This window comes from Monodelphis domestica, chromosome 2 (assembly GCF_027887165.1).
Source record: "Monodelphis domestica isolate mMonDom1 chromosome 2, mMonDom1.pri, whole genome shotgun sequence".
NCBI classification, from domain to species: Eukaryota; Metazoa; Chordata; class Mammalia; order Didelphimorphia; family Didelphidae; genus Monodelphis; species Monodelphis domestica.
In genome coordinates, this window is record NC_077228.1 from 279,916,237 (window position 1) to 279,939,342 (window position 23,106).

The window sequence follows — 23,106 nt, forward strand, 5'->3', positions numbered from 1 at the left end:
AATGAATAAACTAATTAATTAACTAATGAAAAAGCAGAACAGTGCAATGTATTCTGTTACCTAGGTTAGCTAAAGCCATTTTTTTGGTCTCAAGCTGTCTTTTCTCTTTCTCAGCATGCATTTGAGATTTAATCTAATTTAATCTTAGCTATCACTTAGTAAATGCCAAAGGAATGCAAATATTTTAATATAAACCTCAGGAAAATTCTGCCATTAATTTTTTGTCTTAAATTCATTCAAAAGCCAAATAAAGATGATTCTTGTATAGCTCACTGGTTGTTGTTTGTTGTTTTTTTTTTAAACCCTTGCCTTCTGTCTTAAAATTAATACTGTATGTTGGTTCCAAGGCAGTAAGGGTTAGGGGTGTTAAGTGACTTGCCCAGGGTCACATAGCTAGGAAGTATCTGAGACCAGATTTGACCCAGGCATCCATCTGTAGACCTGATTCTCAATCTACTTAGCCACCTAGCTTCCTCCTTCACCCACTGTTTTAATTTAGTTGGACCACCAAACTTTTTCAATTAACATGGATAACAATTGAGAGGTGATTGTGATATAATGTTATCCATTATATCATTCTATACCTGAAATCTTAAATATTCTTTCTTACCTTTAAAGGGTCCCTCTTTAGTTCCAGGATTTCAGCTGAGGTGGTACATACCAAAGAAAGCATGTAGACTGGTTTTCACTGGTATGAAAGAACTATTTATGTCTCCTTCCCCATGCCCACATATTTTTGGGAGAAGGTATCACCTTCCACTTCCCACTTGAGATTTTGAGCAATTACCCATGTCTACTCTCAATATCCTCTGACCCTGAAATCCAGACTGGAGCAAAGTCTGTAAACTATAAGACAGTAAGCTTAACTTTGATACCTTGGAAGATTTCTAGGAGAGATCTTAATTAGAGAGATGTTGAGAGATGACAAGATCTAGAAAAAGAATCTTGCAAAAGGAGACAGTGATTACAAAAAGGCAACATGGCTTCATCAAGAACAGGTTTTTTTCTTTTTTTGATGAAATTGTTAAACTTGGAGTCAGAGCCTTAGTTAACTAGGTTTTAACAGAGTTTTTGATGGAATATTACCTAGTATGCTAGTATATAAAGATGGAGAGATATGGAGTAGATTCAGACCATTGATGACTAGACTTAAAAAATAGTTATGTTTTAGTGACAACACTTCAAGAGGTCTTCAGTGGAACATCCCAGGATTCTACTCCTAGCTCTAACAGTTTTATCAGTGACTTGTATGAAAGTATTGATTGCATGGTTATCGATTTGCAGATAGGAAGTTGAGACAGGTAGCTAATATAAAAGATGACAAAGATAAGGTCTAAAATGATATTGACCTTGTGCAAGGGTACTTTTTTTAAACAGCTGGGCATTTTTACATTCATTTTTAAATTTCTAGTTACAAATCCCTTCCCTCCCTCAAATCTCTCCCCAGTCCATTCAGAAGACAAGAAATAGGATATCCATTATACATGTTAAGACACGTAAAAATGTCTATATCAGCCACTTTGCAAAAAAACAACAAAAAAAAACAACAAAGAAAATAAAGTGAAAAAAATATTTCAATCTGCACTTAGAGGTCATCTGTCAGTTCTCTATCAAAGTGTGGATAACGTTTTTCCTCATGAGTTCTTTGAAACTGTTGTGGATCAGTATCAGAATAGCTAAGTCTTTCACAGGTGATCATTGCTACAATATTACTGTTACTTTGTACAATGTTCTCCTGACTCTGCTTACTTTATTTTGCCTCAGTTCATGTCCTCCCAGATTTTTCTGAAACTATCCATTTCATCATTTCTTACAGAACAATTGTACCTATTGCACCATATGCCACAGTTTATGCAGCCATTCACCAATTGATGGAAATCTTCTCAATTTCCAAGTTTTTATCACCACCAAGAGTTGCTATAAATACTTTTGTATATATGTGCCCTTTTCCTTTTTCCTTGATCACTTTGGAATATAGTCCTAATAGTGGTATTGTATTGATGGGTCAAAGGGTTTAATTTTTTTAGCCCTTTTGATATAATTCTAAATTATTCTCCAGAATAGTTGGACCAGTTCACAGCTCAACCAGCAAAGCATTAGAGTATTCATTTTTCCATATCCCCTCTAAAATTTGTATTTTCCTTTTCTGTCATGCTAGCCAATCTGATAAGTTATGATAGTTCCCTAGAGTTGTTTTAGTGATTTAGAACATTTTTCATATATTATGATAGCTTATAAACTGCCTGCTCATATCCTTTGATCATTTATCAACTTGGGAATGACTCTAATTTTTATAAATTTGGTTCAGTTCCCTATATAATTAAAAAAATAAGACTTTTTATCAGAGAAATTTGCTATAGATTCCTATTCCACACCCTAGTTTCCTGCTTTCATTCTAATTTTGGCTGCATTGGTTTCATTTGTGCAAACTCTTTTTAATCTAATACAATCAAAATTATTCATTTTACCTCCCATCATCCTCTTTCTTCTATTTGGTTATAAACTCTTCCCTTATTTGCAGACCTAACAAGAAGTTTTTCCCTTGCTTCACATATTCATTTTAACCTTTTATGTGTGAATTATGTACCCATTTTGACCACATCTTGGTATGCAGTGTTAGGTGTTAGTGTATGTCTACTTTCTGCCAGAGTTTTGAATAGGAATTCTTAACCCTGGGGTTCATGTATATCAAAAAAGGCTATGGATAGATTTTAGCAGATCTAAGAATTTAGGTATATAAAGAATGCAACATTAAAACATTTTTTCAATAACCTCTAACTTATATTTAGATTTTTTTTCAATTACAAATGTAGGCAACAAACATTCTGAAATGGAGTCCATAAGCTTCTCCAGGTTGTGAATGAGGTTTATAACACAAGAAAGGTTAAGAAGTGCTGTGTTGCAGCATTCAAATGCTCTAGCACATAGTAGTAGTCTAGTATATTGTAGGTAATTAATAAATGTTTATTGACTGATTGGTTATTGATAGTGTTGTACCCTGTATGCATTTAAACTATTGTTTAGTTCTGGGTACCTTTGTTTAAGACAGATATCGGTAAGCTAGAGAATCTTCAGAAAAGGGCAACTAGGATGATGAAGGGCTTTAACTCTCTAATTTATGAGGATTGTTTGAAGGGATTGGACATGGTTAGCCTGGAAAAAAAGAAGATCTGGGGGAAACATGATGTTGTTATTCAGTTGTGTCTGACTTTTGTGATCCCATTTGGGGTTTTCTTGGCAAAGATACTAGAATGGTTTGCCATTTCCTTCTCTATCTCATTTTACCAATGAGGAAACTGAGGCAAACAGCATGAAGTGACTCACCTAAAGTCACACAGTAACTATCTGAGGCTGGATATGAACACAGCTTTTCCTGATTCCAAGTTTGGTGCTCTAATGCACAAATGGAGGAAGAATTCATTAGTTTTTTTTTTTTCTGTTTGACTTAGGAAGACAGAATCAGGAGTAGGAGGAAGAAGTTGTCAACATCTTGGCTTGATGTCAGGAAAAGCTTTCTGAGAATTCTTACTGTAGTTCAATCATGTCCAATTCTTTGTGACCCCATTTGGGGTTTCTTAGGCAAAGATGCTGGAATGGCTTTCCATTTCCTTCTCTGATTCATTTTATAAATGAGGAAACAGAGGCAAATAGCATTAAGTGACTTGCCCAGGGCTACACAGCTAGTAGATGTCTAGGACCATATTTGAACTCAGGAAGATCAGTCTTCCTGACTCCAGGCCTGGCACTCTGTCCATTCCAATACCTAGATGCCCTTTGTGAATTTTAAAGCACCATAAAAATGTTAACTATTACTGTTATTGTTATTGTTTTATGCATAAAACCTTAGAAACATCCTCCTTACATACCCAGAGGGCCTGGGTCTGGCTACCTTTATTTACTTTGAGGTGAGGCTGAAGGGGACAGATACATAGGTTTGGATTTTGTTTAACTTTAGAATTTGATTTATGGGTTATTATAGGTGTATGGGTAGGTAGCTATGTCACTTCCAGCCAGAATAGTAAGGGTGCAGAAGGAATTATACCAGCTATCACCCTAAATGACCATTATAGAGACATGTATGGTAGAGGGAATATCAATCAGCTCTGTTCAGCACATATGCATTGATTTCTGCTATCTGTTCAGGACTGTGACTTGGACTCGATGATGCCTTATGGTCCTTTCCAACTAGATGAGTTTCTGTTATGGATAAGGCCTAGGTCTCTGATTTCATTAGTCTAGAAAATTCCCATGTTAAGGAAACCCCCTTTACCAGTTCAGATCACAATCTTTACAACTACCTCATGGGTCTTCCTGGCCTTGGAAATGGATCTCACAGTTTCTGGAAAAGTTTGAAACATGGGGGACACTATTTCCTCTCATACCAGCATGTCCCTTCTGCTCCCCACAGTCTTGGTAGATCATGTTTGAAAGAAGTAAGAAGGAAGGAGTCTGACTTTTGAAAAGGATGTTAAATTTCATGTCTAGTGGGGCAGATAGGTGGCTAAGTAGATAGATATTTAAGCCTAGAGATGGGAAGTCCTAGGTTCAAATTGGGTCAATCGCCTAGTCCTTACTGCTCTTCTTCCTTGGAACTTATACTTACCATTGATTCTAAGACAGAAAGTAATTTCGGTTTTTTTCTCAGTGAGTAGGGGAAGGAATAGTTCTTGAAACCCTGAATGTTGCCAGGTGGTATAAGATTGTGAAGATAAGAATTTCTGTTATTGAGAAGGCATCCAGAATTCAAATCTGTTCTCAGTCACTGTGTGATCCCAGACAAGTAATTTCACCTTGTTTGCCTCAGTTTACTTATCTGTAAAATGAGATGGAGATGCCACTCTGGTATCTCTGTCAAGAAAATCCCATTAGGGTGTCATGAAGAGTCAGACACAATTGAAAACAACTAAAAAGTATTGCCATTCCATTAGTTCCTTCTTGTCTTGCCCTGGAAAAGACACTTATTCTTCATCACTTTCTGCTTCACGTCCTGGACTGCAAATCTCTGCTTGGGATGTCTGTTCTCATGTGTGCAGATAATTTGGCCCTACTCTCAGAGGATTCCACTTGACACTAGGAAGACCTATAAAGCTCATCTATCTGTTCCTGAAGATCATTCCTGACTTCTTTTCACCTCTTTCTTTTTTCTTCATGAAATTACAGATGGAATTCCTCATTGTTTGAGCTATAAGAAGTTAGGGAAGTAGAAAGAAGAATGATATGAGATACAAATGCAGAGGAGTGAGAGGGATGTGTAAATAAAGGGAAGAGAAGCTAACAGTAAAGAACTACCCCCCAATAACTATAGGATAATTTCCGAGGAACTTATTGGGTAATTTACACAATATTTTTCTAGGAAGAAATGAATAAGTTATCAATACTTATGTACTGAGAACTATGTTCTAGGCACTGTGCTAGGTGCTGAGGGAGATAGCAACAAAATTGAAAGAGTCCCTGTCCTCAAGGAGCTCACCTTCTTGGAGGTGGTTGATGTTTAGTTGTTTGTCATGTACAACTCTTTGTGATCCCATTTGGGTTTTGTTTTTTTGTTTTTTTTTTTGGCAGAGACACTAGAGTGGTTTTCCATTTCCTTCTCCAGATTATTTTACAGATGAGGGATCTGAAGACATCACAGTGAAATGACTTGCCCAAGGCTATATAGTTAGCAAATATCTGAAGCTAGATTCGACTCAGGTCCTCCTGACTCTAGTCTCATCACTCTCTCCATGTATCAACCAGCTGCCCCTCTTTGGAGGTAAATAATAGCAAGAGCTTGTGGTCTGTGAGTGAAGGAATCATAGCAACCTGAATCTGGTTTTCTGAGAATGTTTCTATTGCCTGTCTTGGGTACTTTGTCACTAAAGTGCTTTAACGGAAATATCAAAGGGTTGAATCTAAAATATGAATGAAGAAATGAAGGGTGGAAGGCAAAATTTGATTTAATATAGGAAGAAGTTGGAAAACATTGCAAGATTCTGGACTAAAGATTGAGGGAACCAGAATAATACTTTAAAGAAAAACCATCCTGAGAGCTGATTGCTGGTTAAGAATGACATGGGAAAAGATAAGAGTCAGAGAGAATAGCTAGGGGACATCTATAACAATCGAGGTCTTAAAGGATATAAATCTAGATTAAACCTGTGATTTGATGTGGAACTGTAGCATAGCGGCAAAAGCATGGGTACAGCTGATCAAAATAAAGAAGGAAGGGAACAAGCATTTATTAAGTACCTATTTTGTGCCAGACACTAAGTTAAGTGCTTTATAAATATCTCATTTGATGTTCAAAACAACTCTGGGAGGTAGGTGCTATTGTTAGTTCAGTTTTGCAATTGAGGAAACTGAGGGAAAGAACAGTTATGTGACTTACTCAGGGTTACACACATCTAATTAGTTTATGAGGCCGAATTAGAAGTCAGGTCCCTCTTGACTCCAGTCCCAGCCCTGTTTCCACTGCACCCTCTAATTGATGAATGAGACAGGAAAGGCAAAACCCAGAGAAAATTTACAGACCTCAAGCTTGTATCAGCAATTGATAGGAGTCAGTGCTATTCATGAATAAATTGGAAGGAAGCAGAATGGTGGTAGTCAGTGGTAGGGAAGAGAAGTTGTATGATACTTTTCTTATATCTGGTTTCTACAAAGCAGCTTAGATTTCAGGAGTGGCTTGATTGAAGGAAAGGGGGAAGTAAAGATGAGCCCTTCTGGGGGCCTGGGTTAAGTTTGTGATTACATTAAAGACTTCTCTCCTTTCAAGTGAGAGAGATCTGTAAGATAGAATGCAATGAAATTTAAATATAACAATCCCCAAACCCTAGGATCCCTTTTAAGGATATTTAGGCCTTCCTCTTGCTTCCATTCAAGGCTATTCTCAAATAAATTCTAAATTCATATAGCCAGCCAGCAAACACTTAATAAACAATTGTAGCATGCTAAATTGTGGATATTATTACAAAGTAGGGAGGAAATTTATTATTTTCTAAAAATGCATTATTCTTAAATTTTATTTTTAAATTATACTATTATTTTAAAAAAAATTAAGACTCAGTTGCCCTATCTCACCCAGGCCAGAAGTATAGGAATTACTCACCATCCTCATCTTAAGATTGACAGGGAAACTTGATCTACTCCATTTCTGATCTGGTCAGTTTGCCCCTCCTTAGACAACCTAGTCCCCTTCCTTCCCACCCTCAGACACTTACGTGCATAGCATATTAATGCATACGCATGATTGACGTGGCCCCTTTGCAGCTCAGAACTCAAGAGACTTGCCAACCTCAATCTTTCCAGTGACTGGGAATACAGGTGTGCATTACCATACCTGGCAAGTGGCTTACATTCTAATAAGGGGAAACAACATGTGAATAATTAAGTCCATACTAGATACATCCAGAGTAGTTTCTACCATTGAAGGGGAAAGGAAGAGACACAACATTTTCATTTTATAATATATTCCAGTATTTTAATTCTAATTCCAATCGATCAAATATTCTCCAAGTCTCAATGGCCATTAACAGATAGGGATTCCCCAACAATGGCTCAGTTTCCAGAAATGAGGAGAGCTGACATAGCTCAGTTCTGCTGGGTAGTATGTGTGGAGAGAACCAGCAGCTATGGCAATCCAGTCCAATAGCTTCTGCGTGGGAACGGAAGTGAGGTACAAGAGAAACTATGTTGTTAGGACAGAGTCAAACAACGGGGTTGGACTGGACATCTCTGGGGAACCTCATGACACCGCAGGGACAGCAGGCGGGAGTGATACATTCATAAAGGTTTCTATGCTTTGGGTTGATTTGCCTTCCTGAGCATCTAATTTCTCTGTTCTTTTAACTCTACACAGATAAGACTCTCTCCTCCCAGGCCACAAAAGAGGCAAACAATATTAGATCTCAGAGGGATTGCTCCCAAATAGTCTACTTGAGGGCTAAAGAAACTGACCCAGAGAGCTGTAGGGGAATGGTTAATCACACTAATTAGTAAATTGTAACAGAACCTAGACTCCAGGCTTCCAATCTGATTCTTTTTCCAGTTATGTTCTGCTGGTGGCTCAATGGATAGAGGACCAGACCCAGAAACAGGAGGTCCCAAAGTCAAATCTGTCCTTAGACACTTCCTAGCCGTGTGACCCTGGACAAGTCATTTAACCCCAGTTGCCTTTTCTGTCTTGGAATTAATACTTAGAATTGATTCTAAGATGGAAGGTAAGGGTTTAAAAAAAAGGAAGGGTAATAGTATTAGTGGTGGGAGGGAGCTGTATTACGATCCATATTTGTTTCCTTCTCCCCTCTTTTTAACCCTTACCTTCTATTTTAGAATAAATTCTAAGTATTGTTATCTCATCTGATCCTTGCAACAACCTTGAGAAATGGGTGCTATTATTGTCCCCAATTTTACAGTTGAGGACACTGAGGCAGACAGTGATTAAGTAACTTGTCCAGCATCACATCTAGCTATTAAATGTTCAAATTTGAACTTAGGTCTTCCTGGCTTCAGGTCCCAGGCTCTATCTACTTGGCCACCTTGCTATCACCAGGCTTTATAATTGTCTTGGCTGGAATAGACCATAGAGGGAGGAGGATCTTATAAGTCACTTCCAGTTTGTATTTTTAGTGGTATACATGCCTAACACAAAGGACAATATGATACATAGTGATGAAAAGAAGCAGCCTGATACCCTGTACATGGCTCTCTCTCTCTCTCTCTCTCTCTCTCTCTCTCTCTCTCTCTCTCTCTCTCTCTCTCTCTCTCTCTCTCTCTCTCTCTCTCTCTCTCTCTCTCTCTCTCTCTCTCTCTCTCTCTCTCTCTCTCTCTCTCTCTCTCTCTCTCTCTCTCTCTCTCTCTCTCTCCCCCCCCCTCCAAACCCAGGAGAAGGAATGTGTTGGTGTTCCAGTGTTTATGTCCAGCAGGACCTAAAATGTAAACAGGACATTTTCCAATGCGAATGCAGGATGCTAGAAATGACTAGAAATCCTGTCCAGGTCTCACTCAGTGGTTAGTTGGCAGCACTCACAGGCTACTTTGAATATTCCCTGTTTTTTGTCCCTCTACCATCCCCCCCCCCATCCCCTGAGCTCTAATTTCTTTGTCAAGGATGACACCTGTCCTTAAATTATACAAAAATGAAGAAGAAATTGTTGCTCTTGTCATCAACAGTGTCTCTGGCTTATGCAAAACTGTCTTTGCCTGGGCTGATACTCCTTGGGGTGTGTTTCCCCTCCATTATTGGATGCCCAAGACACCAGAAAGACAGTTGTGCTGGTGAGGAAGAGCAAGAGAGATGTCCTGATACTCAAATTTCCCATTGAACCAACTGAGATAATGTGGAGACAATCTGGCATCATACCTTCTAGAGTGAGTTTGGTGTAGCCCCTGGGAAGAATCCTGTTCTGTTCACAGAAGCTCCCTTAAATCACAAGGTCAACAGAGAGAAGATAACACAGATCATGGTTGGGACCTTGAATACTCTAGCCCTGCGTGTTGCCATTCAGGCTGAGCTGTCTCTATGCCTCCAATCATATCACTGGTGTCATTATGGATTCTGGTAATGGTACCACCCACACTATGCTCATCTATGAGCATACCTTCTCCATACCATTCTTCATCTAGACTTAGCAACCATGACCCGATAAGCTACCTCAAGAAGACACTGACAGAAAGGGGGTGCAGATTCACTTTCATAGTTGAAAGAGAAATTGCTTATGATATCAAGGAGAAGCTGTGCTGGATTGCCCTGAACTTTGAGCAGGAGATGACCACTGCTATTTCATCCTCTTCCCTGGAGAAGAGCTATGAGCTTCTTATGGCCAGGTGAGCACACCTGGCAATGAAATGTTCAGGTGTCCAAAGGCCCTTTTCCAGTCATCTTTCCTAGATATAGAATCCTTTGGCATTCATGAGACCACTTTCAATTCTATTATGAAGACTGATATTGATATATGAAAGGATTTATAGACCAACACTGTGTTTTCTGGTGGGTGGCTAATTGGCATAGTGGGTAGAGTATGCAGCTGGAAATCAGGAAGACTTAAGTACCTCAGTTCAAATTCAGCCCCAGATATTTACTAGCTATATGATCCTAGACAAGTCATTTAACTCCATTTGCCTCAGTTTCCTCATCTATAAAATGAGCTGGAGAAGGAAGTGGCGCACTGCTTTAGTTTCTTAGCAAAGAAAACCTCAAATGGGATCACCAAGGGTGAGACATGACTGAAAAATTACCAAACAACACTATCATGTGCTCTGGTATTGCTGACAGAATGTAGAAAGAAATCACAGCTCTGGCACCTAGTGCAGTGAAAATTAAGATCCTTGATCCCCCTGAACCTAAGTATTCCATCTGGATTGGAGGCTTTATTCTGGCTTCTCTCATCATCACAGCAGATGTGAAGCAGCAAGAAAGAATATGATGAATCTGGCCCATCCGTTGTCCATCACAAATGCTTCTAAATGGAATACTAACAGATGTGTAGCATTTGCTGCATGAGTATTCACAAAGACAAAATTTACCCTGGCAAAAAAACCTGTCATGTTAACTTCCTGAAATTAGAATAAGCCTTCTTTGAAAAAAAATTGTTTTTGGAAAAATTTGTATCTGATATTAGATAAATATCAGCACTTTTTAGATCATTGAACCATTATTGATCTGACCTCATATTCAAATTAACATTTTAGCATGCCTTGGTATACATGTTGGCATACTTGGTACACATATTTGATCTAAACCCTGATAAAAGTCATTTAATTTAATTTTTAAGGCCAAGAGTTAACTTCTACAGAAAATTGATCTGATAATATGGCAATAATAATCTGGGTGGTTGACACACAACAGCTGCACCGTTTAGTCCTAAAAAGCATAAGATCTGTGTGATATATTTAAAGGTCAGATTTCTAGCATCTAAAAGAGCTGACTTGCAGAATTTCTCTCTTAAGGTTGCTTAACAGTTTATTAAATGTGTGGTGTTTGCCATCTTAGAATGAATACATATTGAACCCAAACTTTGTGAACTAGTTTTTTTTTTCCTTAACCTACTATTTCCCCACAATGTCCTGGGGCTAACTTACTCTACCTAGAATTGTAAAGGTATTTGCATTGACAATCTGTAAATTTGTGTATCCAGTTAATTTATGTAAGATTTTATACATTGCCATAATGTTTTCACATGAGAGTAGAAAATCAAAATTTGTAAGTCATACCATAAATTGAGAATTGTAATGCCCAACATCTCGCTGGGTAAGGAAAAATAAAAGTGCTACCAGTAAATTTTTTTAGAAAGATAGAAAAGAAGGAAGGAAAGGAAGAAAGGGAAGGAGGAAAGGAGGAAGAGATCCTGTGCAGAGGTTATGGTAAGGAAAGAGAACTAGGAGGGCACTGTTTGGTTTTTTTTTGCTTATGCAAAATTAATAGAGCCTTGGGTCTCAAGGTGGTGCCATACTATCTCTGGCCTTGTCTCACCCAGTTGAATATCTGAGGTCTTCTTCAGGAATAGAGACAGAGGTTCACTAAAAGCATGAAGCTTGGAGGAACAGAGAGAAGAAAAGCTATATGGCCCCAAATACAATGTATTGAGGTATATCTTTATTAATTGGAGGTATCATCTGAATGCTTGAAAGAATGCTGAATTCAGAGTTAAGAGGACCAATGCTCAGATCCAAATTCTGCTTATTTCCTACATGTGTGACCTTCAGAAAAATCAATTGATCTCTCTGGACCTCAGTTTCCTCCCCATGAGTCCTAATGAGGGATTCATTGGCATCTAAAATCCCTCAACACTAAATCTATGATCCAAGGTTTGGGGGAAAATACATGACTGGTATGAGAGAGGATTTAGATTTGGAAGTGACTTTAGAGATTATTAAATCTAGCTTTGTTGTTTTATGGATGATTAATCTAAGAACCAGAGAAACTAAATTATTTGCCTGCAGTCACACGGAAAATAGCAGTTTAGGGATCCCAATCCATACACTCCTCTAAATAAAAGTATAAATTTTGTCACATTAAACTTCATTCCTTTTCTCTGTAAGCCTTTAATAAAAACAGGTGAGCCAGGAGTAAGTAGGTAACTCAGTGGATAGGGAGCCAGGTTTGGGAATGGGAGGTTCTGTGTTCAAATATGACCATGTTGAGGAAGATGAGGCACAAATGCCTCAGTGTGTGGGAGGAGGTTGTTCTGCTTCACCTCTCCTTCTACTGCACCTCAGGACATTTTTTGCATGCCTTGCCCCTCTGCCCAGCAGCCCAATGAAAGCACTTCCTCCTTCCCCACTCTGGGGCAATGTAGGGGGCTCACAAGTGGCTTGAAGGTACAGTTTGGGCACTCAATCTCTAAAAGATTCACCAAAAAATTGGGACATTAATGCATTGCTGGTGGAGTTGTGAATTGATCCAACCATTCTGGAGGGCAATTTGGAACTATGCTCAAAGGGCTTTAAGAGACTGTCTGCCTTTTGATCCAGCCATACCAGGTTTATACCCCAAAGAGATAATAAGCCAAAGAGAAAAAGACTTTTACAAAGTATTTATAGCCACACTCTTTGTGGCAGAAAAAAACTAGAAAATGAGGGGATGCCCTTTGATTGGGGAATGGCTGAACAAATTGTGGTATCTAATGATGCTGGAATACTATTATGTTCAAAGGAATAATAAAGTGGAAGAATTCCATGGGAATTGGAACAACTTCCAGGAATTGATGTAGAGTGAAAGGAGAAGAACCAGAACATTGTACACAGAGATTGATACACTGTGACACAATCAAATATAATGAACTTCTCTACTAGCAGCAATGCAATGATCCAGGACAATTCTGAGGAACTTATGAGAAATAAAGCTATTGACATCCAGAGAAAGAACTGTGGGAGCAGAAACACAGATGAAAAATAACTGCTAGATCACATGGGTCTATGGGGATATGATTGGGGATGTAGATTCTAAGCAATCACTCTAGTGCAAATATTAATAATATGGAAATAGGTCTTAATCAATGACATATGTAAAACCCAGTGGAATTACTTGTTGGCTACAGGAAGGGGGAGAGATGAGGGGAGGGAAAGAATAATGTGGTAGTAGTCTCTCGGTAACCAAGGATGACGATTGTCTTTGTGCGTTTTTGTGCACAAAGACACTTGTGCATGAAGATTTAAGTGGAAAAGTCGATGCACAGAGACAGTCCCACTCTCTCAACCATGGAAAAATATTCTAAATTACTTAATTAAATAAAATTTTTCAATTCTAAAAAATAAAATAGAAAAAGAAAAGGTTTGCCAACACTGCTATAGATACTTCCTAGCTCTGTGATTCCTGGGAATGTCACTTAATCCTCATTGCTTAGTCCTTGCCATTCTTCTTTCTGCCTTAGAATTAATTGATTCTAAGATAGAAGATAAAGGTTTAAAAAACAGAACCAAGACAAAATGTTGAGCCTCCCCTCCTCCCCTCCTATCTGTATGAACTGAGAAAGAGATTACTGAGAGCAGGAGAATAGAGTGGTCTCTTCTTTGGAGAAGAGCTCCAGAGCAGAGAAGCCTATGTTTCCCTTACCAGCTCTGAGAGGGACAGGGAGTAAGTTAAGAAAGATCTCAAAGTCCCTGAAAAGTTGATAGTTTAAAAAGAAATGCCAAGTTGGGGATTATCATTTTTTTTTCTTTCCCAGCTTCTTTCCTCTCCCTCTCCAAAACATCATCTCTGGCTTTCATCTGATTGATTCATTCACACCCTCCAGCCTACTTCTGGAAGGAGTCTGGGGGTAGGGAGTAGGCGTTTGGGGTGGAGGGGCAGTGAGAGGGAGGATTGGGAGGACAAGTCTCTCAGAGGGGATTCTGGATCAGACTTTATTTTCTCTGTCTGTCCCAGAGCAGAGGGGAAAACCAGTCTTTTTTTGGGCAGCTGCTAAAAATAGCACCCCAGTCCTGGAAAGAGAGCTTGGTTATTTCGAAAGGGCTCCCCCACCTCAACCCCTTGCTCCACCCAGCCTGCTGAAGGACAGGCTCACACACTAAGTTCTGTGCTCAGAGTGGAACCTGAGATCTTTAAGAGAAATGAACAATATCTCACTGTGTTTCATATTTGGAAAGTGATACTACTGTAGCTAACAACATGGATTGAAAACTCCCTGTCTGCATAACTTTGTTATGGGAGTAACTGGGGGAGATGTAGTGTCAGACCTTAGTTTCAGAAAGCTGATTCACTAGGGAGATAGGGTCCCTTTACTCTAGAAGCCTAGAGCCTGATGGGAAACAGAGGAGATTTTTCATTGTCCCATTTAGAAGTCTCCAGAATATTGAGAGAAGATATACTACTAGTCCTCAAAATGTTTCCCCTTCTAGTGGAAAAGACTATATATATGAACTCAAGTATGAAATAAGATAAATGAAAGGGATAGCTGGGTGACTCAGTGGATTGAGAACCAGTCTGAGAGATGGGAAATCCTGGGTTCAGGGATAGATTCAGATGCTTCCTAGTTGTGTGACCCTGAACAAGTCACTTAATCCCCATTGCCTAGCTCCTACCACTCTTCTGCCTTGGAATTAATATACAGTTTAAGACAGAAGGGAAGGGTTTAAAAAACAATTACATATATGATGTGATGCATATGTGAAAAAGGTTGCTGTAAAAATACTTAAAAATCAATATTTAAATAAAGATTAATAGAGTAGCAAAGTAAGTGGATGGCATGGACAATTAGCGAGCATAATGGCAGTCAGTAAGACTAGTCTTTTTGAGTTCAACTCTGGCCTCAGACATTTACTAGTGTGACCTTGTGTGATATCATTTGCTTCAGTTTCTTCATCTGTAAAATGAGTTGGAGAAGGAAATGGCAAACCACTTCAGTACCTTTATCAATAAAACTTAAATCGGATCATAAAGAGTTGGATATGACAAAACTGAACAACAATAACAAAAATAGAATATCAGCCGAGAGAAGCACATATCATGTAACATATAGAATGAAATGTTTGGTGTAAATTAACCTTAAAATCCCTTTCAGTAAGAATTCATGCACTCTATATTCATGTAAGCATAGAAATACTAGAATACAAGAATAACTGGAGTGAGAGAGTTACTTAAAAGAAGGCTTCCTGGAAGAGGTAAGTCTTGAAGGAACTTTTGCAGGAGAGTGACTTCTAAATTCTTTTCCTGGAGAAGCCACTTGAGGGAAAAGTTTATGTAAGGACTTGGAGGTAGGAATAAGTAAATAATAGGTAGGAGAAGTACCAGGGGAGACTGTGAGGTCTATGCGCTTGGACAGCAGTGACCTGAGCTCTTCATTAATTCATTTAACCTTTCAGAGTTTTGATTTCCTCATCTGTGAAAAAGAAGCTAAAAATCCCACGACCTACCTCACAGGATTGTTGTGGGGAAAGCATTTATACAGTGTAAATCACTAATTGTGCGTTGTTATTGTTCCTTGGGTAGCTGGGCCTCTGAGCTCAGTTTCTGTGGTGACTCTCTGCAGCGTACAAATGGTCAGATATATGGGACGCTCTGGGCCCGTGAAGCAGGAAATGGTTTGCATTCCTTATTTTCCCCACAGCAGCTTTGGGAAGAGCCAGGCCCAACTCCCAGACCCCAGGGGCCTCCAGGGACCCGGTGGAAAAAAGGAGAGCAGGAGAAGAATGTCTCAGGCCCTGGGAGTGGGGGCAGCTCTGCCTTCAGACCAGGACATCCTTCTCCTCCCTCTTCCCCTTCTCTCTTTTCTCTGCAGGCTCCCTTTCTCTGTCAGAGTGTAACCAGCATTTAGTAAGTTCATCCTTTCATCTCCAAAGTGCATCATGGAGGGTCAGTGCAGCTATTCAGGACATCCTTGTGATTTTCCTGCAATGATTCAGGAAACCCAGCCAAGGGAGTCATAGGATCGTGGATTTATAGCGAGAAGGGACCCTCAGAGAACATCCCCCCTTATTTTACAGATGAAGCTGACATGTATGAAAAGTGGCTTGCCCCCGATCACACAGTGGCAGCAATGGGATTTGAACCTGACTTCCAATCTATGCTTCTTTCAGGGGGTATCATAGTGTCACTAGAGGCCACAGCAATAAGAGCAAAGGCAAAGGGATAGGAAAGAAAGATCAGTAACAGGGTCCCGTGGAGCCATTTTTAGAGTAAACTTCACGTAGCTTGGGAATAGGAATTAAAATCCTTTGTACACAAGGACCAAAATTGTCGAAGGCTAAAGTTGAGGATGAAGATCCAGGGTGAGGAGTGATGAGGTGTGATGAGGTCTGAGTCCTGAAATCATTCTGATGAGGCCAAGATAAAGAGGAGTTGAAGCTATGGGGATTGATGTCTGATTTTAATTTAATGTAGCAGATATTTATTGAATTATTCACCCTTGCCAGGTGAATAAAGTGCCCAACCTGCCATCATGAAGACTCGTCTTCTTGATTTCAAATCTGGTCTAGGATAATTACTGGCTGTGTGATTCTGGGCAAGTCACTTCACCCTTTGGCCTCAGTTTCCTCATCTGTAAAATGAGCTGGGAATGGATATGGCAAACCACTCCAATATCTTTGCAAGAAAACCCCAAATGGGATCACAAGAGTCAGATATGACAGGAAAACAACTGAACAACAAAACATATGCCAAGTGATTCCTCTTGGAATGAAGGGTTAGAGCAGACTGTGAAGAGCTTTAAATCTCAACCAAAGGAGCTTAAATTTCATCCTACCAGAAGGAATTACTGAAGCTTCTTGGGTAACAGAATGACACGGTCAGAGCTGCACTTTAGGAATGTAAATTGGCAGGCGAGAAAGGAAGATGTATTGGAAAGGGAAAAGCATGGATTCAGAGACACCAATTAAGAGGCTCTTGTCCTAGTCCAAACTTGAGGAGCAATGGGCCTTGAATGGGGGAATTTGCGTGACAGAAAGGAATAGAGGTGAAAGGTGTGCAAGGGACAGAACTGATAAAATGTAGTGTCTGGTTAGATATGGGTGAAGAGTGATAAAAAAGAGTTGAGGATGACTTTTAGGTTGGGAACCTAGAGGCCTGGAAAAATGATAATTTATTGAGTCATTTCAGTCATATCTGACTCTTCATGACCCCATTTGAGGTTTTCTTGGTAAAGATATTAGAGTGATTTGCTATTTCCTTTTCTGGCTAATTTTTTTTATAGATGGGGAAACTGAGGCAATCAGGGTGAAATGATTTGCCCAATGCCACACAGTAACTGTCTGATGCTGAATTTGAATTCAGGAAAATGAGTCTTCTTGACCCTATGCCCAGTGCTCTGTCTTCTGTGCCACCCAACTTCTCCTGATAATGTATTTGAGAGAAATAAGAAAGTTAGGAAAGTTGTGGTTAAGGGGAAAATAAGAGTTTAGTTTTGAGCATGTTGACCTTAAGATGACTATGGGGCATCCAGAGAGAGATGTCTATCCAAAAGTTGGAGATAAAGAATACATGAAAGAAATAGGAATTGGATATGCTGATATAAGTCATTGGCAAGATTTGAGTGGAATTCAGATAAATTGATGCAGCCCCCTAAATCTAGATGTCTATAGTTCTAGACTATCTGTTACTTTCAGTTTTGCACTCTGGTTTGCTCCTACCCTTTTGGAGAGGTTCTCTAACATCTCCCTCTTTCAAGAATCGCTTAAGGGAGGTTTGCTGCTAAAGTCAGCAAAGAACATGTTGGAAAAGACACTGTCTGGAGTCAGAGGACCTGGATTCAAATCTTGCTTCTGAAAATTATTACCTGTATGATCTCAGGCAAGCCATTTAGTCTCTCTAGGCCTCAGTTTCCTTATCTGTAAAATATGAAGTGAACTAGATGACTGACTTCTAAGGTTCTTTCAAGCTTTCTATCTTTGAGTCTCTGATGGCTTCCTTCTACATCCATTGTCCATGAGAACCAAAGTAGCTGAATTTCCTTTATATGCTTTCTAAAAATGTCTTTGAGTATCAGACAAAACACAGCTGGAACTTGCCTGTCTGCTCCCTAGACCTTGTATCTCAGGTTGAGGCAACTTCTCCAAAGTGAGTCTGACACATCCCTAAAATACCCGCCCACTCCTAATTCTTTTCCTGTTTGGAAAATGGCAAATGGTTCAGGTTGCCCAGCAGGCTCCAAGGCAAAGCACTATCATCCTCTGAGATCCTGATTGTGGAAATCTAGAGCTAAGAGGCTTCTAGAGTTGTTGGAAATGAAGAAAAGGAAGACAGGCTCAGCATGTCTCACTGAAGGAGTAGAGAGAAACAACCCTAACAACATTATGTGACTTCTGGCCTTTTCTTTCCCTGTCTATTGGAATATTTTGATTTTTATACAGTTATAAAGTTAAATAAAGGATGTGAGTCCACTCTAGGAGACAGCCTAGAGGGAAAGAATTCACTGAAGAAGGAAAGGTGGAGCCATGTCCAAGGCACTGGACATTTTTAACACTCTAGTTGTTGGTCTCATTAGTACTCAATTACCAAGGGCTAGGTGTTGAAGTGGATAAAACTCCAGGCCTGATGTCAGGAAGTCCTGAATTAAAATCCAGAATTTGAGACTTACTGTGTGACCTAGGGTAAATCATTCAGCCTCTGCCTATTTCCTCATCTGGCAAAGTAGTAGAAAAAGACCTCATTTTATCATAAGTACATCACCCTTTTAGATTTGAAAAGTGTTTTACATTCTTTCATTTTATCCTCACAACTCTGGTTGCTATAATTATCCCAGTTTTACAGATGAGAAAACTGAGATAGACAAAAGGAATGTATGGGAGTCACAAGGATGATGAATTGATCCATCGGGCAGTCAGTTGATATGCCTTCTTCAGAAACAATGGTAGTATTAATCTGATTGTTGGTTAATCTGATTGGTAGTATTAATATGATTAATCTGAGTTCAGAGCAAAAGTTAGGAAGGAGTTGGAGTTTGAAGGAGATTCTGCAAATGGCAATAGGCTGGACTGCTATAGTGAAGAGCTGGGACTAGCCCAATATGGTGGGCTAATCTCACTCATTCACCAACTAAGATTGCTCAGTCTAGGGTTGGAGTTCCAAATCTGGGTAGATCAACTTGCTCAAGGGCTGGGCACATTTTTCTAGTGACCAGGACCTGAGAGGCTATGCCAGGTGAGAAATGGTGCCCCACCTGGGTAAATGGCAAGATGTCCAGGATGGATGTTGGATAAGAAGTGAAACAAGTTGATTAATCAATCTATTGATTGCAAAGTATAGCTGAATCTAGATTAGTCTGAATAATAGATCCCCTGGAGTGGCCCCGTTATTTATATTCTTAATACATATTTCTATTGGGCTGGAATAAATTACCATTATTTTACATGATCATAACCTCAAATAGTGAGAATTCAAGTACATTTGACCACTTCAGGGGATTTATTGTTGGCACTGATTTAAGACCTGGCTGTAGTATTAGGAAGGACATTTTGGGGGAGGAGGGGTGGAATCTAGACAAGTTACTTCCCTTTCTCTGGGTCTCAATACCTTTATCAAAAACAGGTATAAGGAAATTGGACTAGATAAGCTAAAAGATGTCTTCCAGCACTAAAATTTGATTGCTATGTTGTTAAAATGAAACTTTAATGAGGAAAAGGAAAAAGAGTGCTTAGTAAAGGAAGAAGGAATGGGTGATGGTATCCCCAGTATTGCAAACTCAAGAGCTCTCAAACAAGTCCCTTAAAAGGGCAAACTATGCAGCACTCCCCTGAGTGCTGAGTACCCAGATCCCTCTCAGCTTCCTGTTTGGAAGGTCTGTGACTACCCTGACCCCAAATGGGTATGGGTAACTATGGCTCCACTCCCACTCCCTTCTCTGGTTCCTGCCATCCTCTCCCTTGTCAGGTCAGAGTTGGCAGCCAATGAGCCAACTTGGTTAGTGGGGCGAGGGAGGAAGGGTGGAATTGGGATGCCATAAAAGAAACCCAGCCACTGGTTTCCCAGATATCAACCCATCTGTCCCTTGGGCCCTTCTCTCACTATCATCCTAACCCCTTGTAACCTCTAAACATTCGCCAACTGCGGTATGACAGGGTCATTATGACCTCAATATGCCACACATCAGCCAAGCTACAGTTGTATTTGGAGACAACTAAATAAAGAAGCTCGAATTGCGTTCTTGTCAGGCACCCCAGTCTCCACATGTAGCAGGTATAATCACAGGTCATCTGGTTTAGTCTCAACAGAAAAGCTTGAATGAGGGGGAGGAGTGGAACTAGGGGAATAAAGGTTCAGCCAAGAAAAGAGTCAGGCAAGTTAAGCTGGAGTCCAAGGCTTGGGAGGGGGGCCATTGTCAGGCAGGAAGCCAGAATCCCACAGAACTGAGGTGAGAAGCAGAGCAGAATGTGCACTGATGCTTTGCTCAGTCTTTGCTTGGAGTTTTCTTTTCTGCCTTCCCACCTCTCTTCCTCCTGTCATCATTCTGATAGGTCTACTCAGAGCCCCATGAAGCTACTAAATTTCAGCCAAGGGAAATGGTATGAACAAAGGTAAAAATGGCCAAAGGGTGTTCCAGGGATGTGCAGAATAGCACCAGACTGAAAGCACAATTGGCTTTGCAAGCATCAGAATATATTGGGTGAGGGGCACAGGTCCCTTGATTGCCAAGAATCTAATAGAAGAGGCAAAATGAAAGCTGAGAAAAACAGAGGAAGGAGCTGGTTCATCCTTGGGTTTTGGTTGAGTTTAGGAAGGAAGGAAACAAACATTTATGAATATCTGCCACAAGCCAGGATGGTAGCTAAATGGTGTAGTTGATAGAGTGCCAGACCTAGAGTCAGGAAGACCTAAGTTTAAATATGACCTCAGACACTTAGTAGCTGTGTGATCTCCAGCAAGTCATTTAATCTCATTTGCCTCAGTTTCTTCAACTGTAAAATGAGCTAGAGAAGGAAGTGGTAAATCAATCTAGTACTTTTACCCCAAAAAATCCCAAACTAGGTCATGAAGAGCTTGCCATGACTGAAACAACTGAACAACAACACCATTTGCAAGACTTTGTGCTAAGTATCTTATTTGATCCTCATAACAACTGGGGAGGTTGATGCTATTATTATCCCCATTTTATAGCTGAGGAAATTGGCTAAGACAGAGAATTAGTGACTTGCCCAGTGACTTGCTACTGCTAGTAGATTTGTGAGGCCAGATTTTAATTCAGGTCTTAACTCTAGGTCCAGAGCTCTATCAACTGTACCACTTTGCTACTTCTGGAAACTATTCAAAGGCTTTCACTGCTCTAGGCAACTACCATGCTTTCCCATCAGATTAGAGCTCAAGTCTGGGGACACTATCTTTTCTTTCTTCCCTATCTTATCTGGTACCTATCGCCTGACAATATACAAAGAATACTCAGTGCAAAGGGCTGACTAACAAAAGAGTGAATTATGAATTGGGGCCATAAGATGTTTGATTATTAATCAAAGCATTCTTAGGTGCAAAAAATACTTGGGGGAAACTGCTAGAATCCCTGTCTCTATAGTCTATTCATACTTGATATAATTGGGATGAAGAAGAACATTATTCCAGGAATCATATTTCAAAATCTATCTCCTTTTTTCACTAACTTCTCTAGTCCCATTGTCATCCCACTGAAAATCATTCCCAACTCAGGAATTTCAGAATGAATCAAGAAGTGGATTTGATGGAAATCAGGCTGCGAATTACAAAAAAAAAAAAAAGTTGAATATGTCCTACTTCCCTTTTTTCCTTCCTTGAGTGACTTCCTTAGTCTTATTTTGTGAAGAATCCAGAATTGTTAATTACAGGAAACACTAGTGACTTAGCAGATAGAGTGCCATGCCTGGAGGTAGGAGGTCCTGGGTTCAAATTTGAACTCAGACACTTCCTAGCTGTGTGACCCTGGGCAAGTTACTTAACCCCAAATTGCCTAGTTCTTACCAGTTTTCTGCCTTGAAATCAATTCTCAGTATTAGTTCTAAGACAGAAGGTAAGAGGGAAAGAGACAGACCAACAGAGACGCAGAGAGAAGGAAGGAAGGAAGGAAGGAAGGAAGGAAGGAAGGAAGGAAGGAAGGAAGGAAGGAAGGAAGGAAGGAAGGAAGGAAGGAAGGAAGGAAGGAAGGAAGGAAGAAAAGAAACAAATGAGGGAGAAAGAAATGGAGGAGAGAAGGAGGCAAGGAGGAAGGGAAACTAGAGTAATGAAGTAGAAATATCTTTGAATGGAGTCAGCTCTGAACTCTATAGTTTACCATTATCCCTGGAAAGAGTATATTAGTTGAGTGCCCATTGGATCAACTCATCATTCTTGTGATTCCCCAAAAACTTCCTTCCCTGAACACCACTACCCATTAAAATATGAATTCTTGGGAACAGGGACAGTCTCACTTTTATATTTGTGTCCCCAATGAGGAGTTGGGTTTTCTGAAAGGATGGCCAAGGGCAAATCAAATTAGGGGCCCTGGCAATGTGTAAGATGAAAAAATCTTTGATTATCATCTTTGACCTTGGTATTGTCTGACTTGGAACCACTCTCAAATATTCCCTCTTCTCTTTTGCTCAGGTCACGATGAGTAGATAACGGTGTCCCAACTGACCATGGCCCCCTGGAAGAGGAGTCGTCATGGCCTGGGCTTTCTCTGCTGTTTTGGGGGCAATGACATCCCTGAGATCAACCTTCGGGAGAACCACCCACTGCAGTTCATAGAATTCTCCGCCCCCATGCCACCTGCAGAGGAGCTCAATGCCCGCTTTGCAGAGCTTGTGGTCAGTATCTTTTGAAGGGAGCAAATGGAAGAGGTAGGGGATAGGTACCAGGGCATTAGGGGCATGGGAAACTTAGCACTAGACTATGAAGCAAGGATGAGTAAGAGAAAGGAAAGGAATGTCTGGGAGGAAGGGAGAGAGTGAAGGACTAGAAAAAGGAGTTAAGTATATTGAGAGAGAATGGAAAGTGTGTTGGATATGGATAGTCAGAGGACCTGGATATGAATTCCAGCTTTGCTAATTATTCTCTATGAGACTTTGGGTAACTCACCTAATTTCTCTGAGCCTGCTCCCTCATCCAGTAAAAGGAATTAGATTAACTAAAACCTCTGAGGTTCCTTCTGCCTCTAAATCTATGAACTTGAATAGAAGAGATAATCAGAGAGGCTTATCTGAGAGTGGATATCCACTCCTTAAACCCAAATCTGGGCTGCCAGAGATCTCTTTAGC

The 23,106-nt window shown here is 40.0% G+C and overlaps 1 protein-coding gene and 1 pseudogene across 5 annotated transcripts in view; both read left to right on the forward strand.

The window, feature by feature from the left end:
* Positions 1 to 23,106, forward strand: part of DAAM2 (dishevelled associated activator of morphogenesis 2) — a 158,104-nt gene that overhangs the window by 67,597 nt on the left and 67,401 nt on the right. For all 5 annotated transcript variants that reach the window (XM_056818179.1, XM_056818182.1, XM_056818178.1 and 2 more), the window contains exon 2: positions 22,454 to 22,656. In XM_056818179.1, coding sequence (XP_056674157.1) covers positions 22,489 to 22,656 — 168 coding nt within the window. In that variant the 5' untranslated portion in view covers positions 22,454 to 22,488. The remainder of the gene's footprint in view (positions 1 to 22,453; positions 22,657 to 23,106) is intronic.
* On the forward strand, positions 8,881 to 22,423 carry LOC130457367 (actin, cytoplasmic 2-like; annotated as a pseudogene).